Source organism: Diaphorina citri, unplaced genomic scaffold (assembly GCF_000475195.1).
Source record: "Diaphorina citri unplaced genomic scaffold, Diaci psyllid genome assembly version 1.1 scaffold13527, whole genome shotgun sequence".
Lineage (NCBI taxonomy): Eukaryota > Metazoa > Arthropoda > Insecta > Hemiptera > Psyllidae > Diaphorina > Diaphorina citri.
Genome location: NW_007390894.1, coordinates 1 through 1,333, shown reverse-complemented (window position 1 = coordinate 1,333; position 1,333 = coordinate 1). Strand labels below are relative to the sequence as shown.

The following is a 1,333-nucleotide window of genomic DNA, read 5'->3' as shown; positions in this document are numbered from 1 at the left end:
CCTCAAATCACTAAATCACTAGATTTGCCAAGAATTCACTAAATTTAGTGAAAAATCACTAAGTCTGGAGACACTGACCTACATCATACTGTGGTTCTTCGCACAGCTCAAAAGAAGAACTTTGACCTCGTCATTTGCTGGTTCATTCCTCCAGAGTGCGCTGTCATTTGCTCGTTCATTCCCCCAGAGTGCGCTGTCATTTGCTCGTTCATTCCTCCAGAGTGCACTGTCATTTGCTCGTTCATTCCTCCAGATTGCGCTATCATTTGCTCGTTCATTCGTCCAGAGTGCACTGTTATTTGCCTGTTCATTCCTCCAGAGAGCACTGTCATTTGTTCGTTCATTCCTCCAGAGGGCGTTGTCATTTGCTCGTTCATTCCTCCAGAGTGCGTTGTCATTTGCTCGTTCATTCCTCCAGAGTGCACTGTCATTTGCTCGTGATTTCCTCCAGATGGCGCCCTTGTCGAATTTCTCACAGCTCTCATCATTTCTGCTATGATATCAAAAGTCTTTGACCAACCTGAAAGAGAAAGCAGGGGTGCCCGGTCTTTAAGCAGGAAACTGGTTCGTGCGCGGCGTATTTTGTAATTGTAATTCGACTTGGACTTTATTTAGTTTGTTTGTGGTTTAATTATTTAGTTTTATGTTGACGCATTAATGATTACGTTACGTTTGTTTGCAGGTGAGGACAATTTAAGAGGATATTGATTAGTTGATAATGATTACAAAACAAAGTCAAATCAGGGCGAAGCGTAAGGAGAGTATATTTTCCAGAAAAAGTGATGAATCACATCAGGTTTAAGAAAAATCAAAAACTATTCGGTAAACTTAACGTTCTAAAACAAACGTCCACTATAGGCTTATTGTCATTTCACCAATATGGATAAAAAATTTATAATCTTCTTGGAAACACTGAACGTTCTAAAATGGACGTTCACATCAAAAGTTAAATTTTTTCAACTTTTGAGCCAATTCTTCTGGGCCAATTCACTTGAAACTTGGTACACTTGTAAATCTTAGATGGCAATAGATGTTTTGGAGTCCAGTTTGGATATTTATGTAATAAAAGCGATGCTTGGATGTTTATGTAATAAAAGCGTGTATTTTTCATTATCCGTGAAAAACGATCCTTCGAAATCTTTGTTTCCTTTTTTCCTTAAGGGCGCTCTAACACTACGGACAGAAGGTCGTCCGTTTGAAATCTTTACTCTCCGGGGGCATTTAGAAGTTTGGCGAAGTAATCGGTAATGATGGATTTCATTTTGGGAGATCGCAAGGTTTCCATTATCCCGCTCCACTTGTGTTCTACATCGGACAAGGTGTGATTTAGAAA

At 39.6% G+C, this 1,333-nt stretch overlaps 1 protein-coding gene across 1 annotated transcript; it reads right to left on the bottom strand.

The window, feature by feature from the left end:
* Nucleotides 1–126: 126 nt before the first annotated feature.
* Nucleotides 127–520, bottom strand: LOC103522988 (epsin-like; the record flags this gene model as incomplete). The annotated part of the gene is made up of 1 exon (XM_008488067.1): nucleotides 127–520. A coding segment is annotated over one exon (394 nt), but the record flags the coding sequence as incomplete, so codon positions are not given.
* Between the last annotated feature and the right edge of the window lie 813 nt (nucleotides 521–1,333).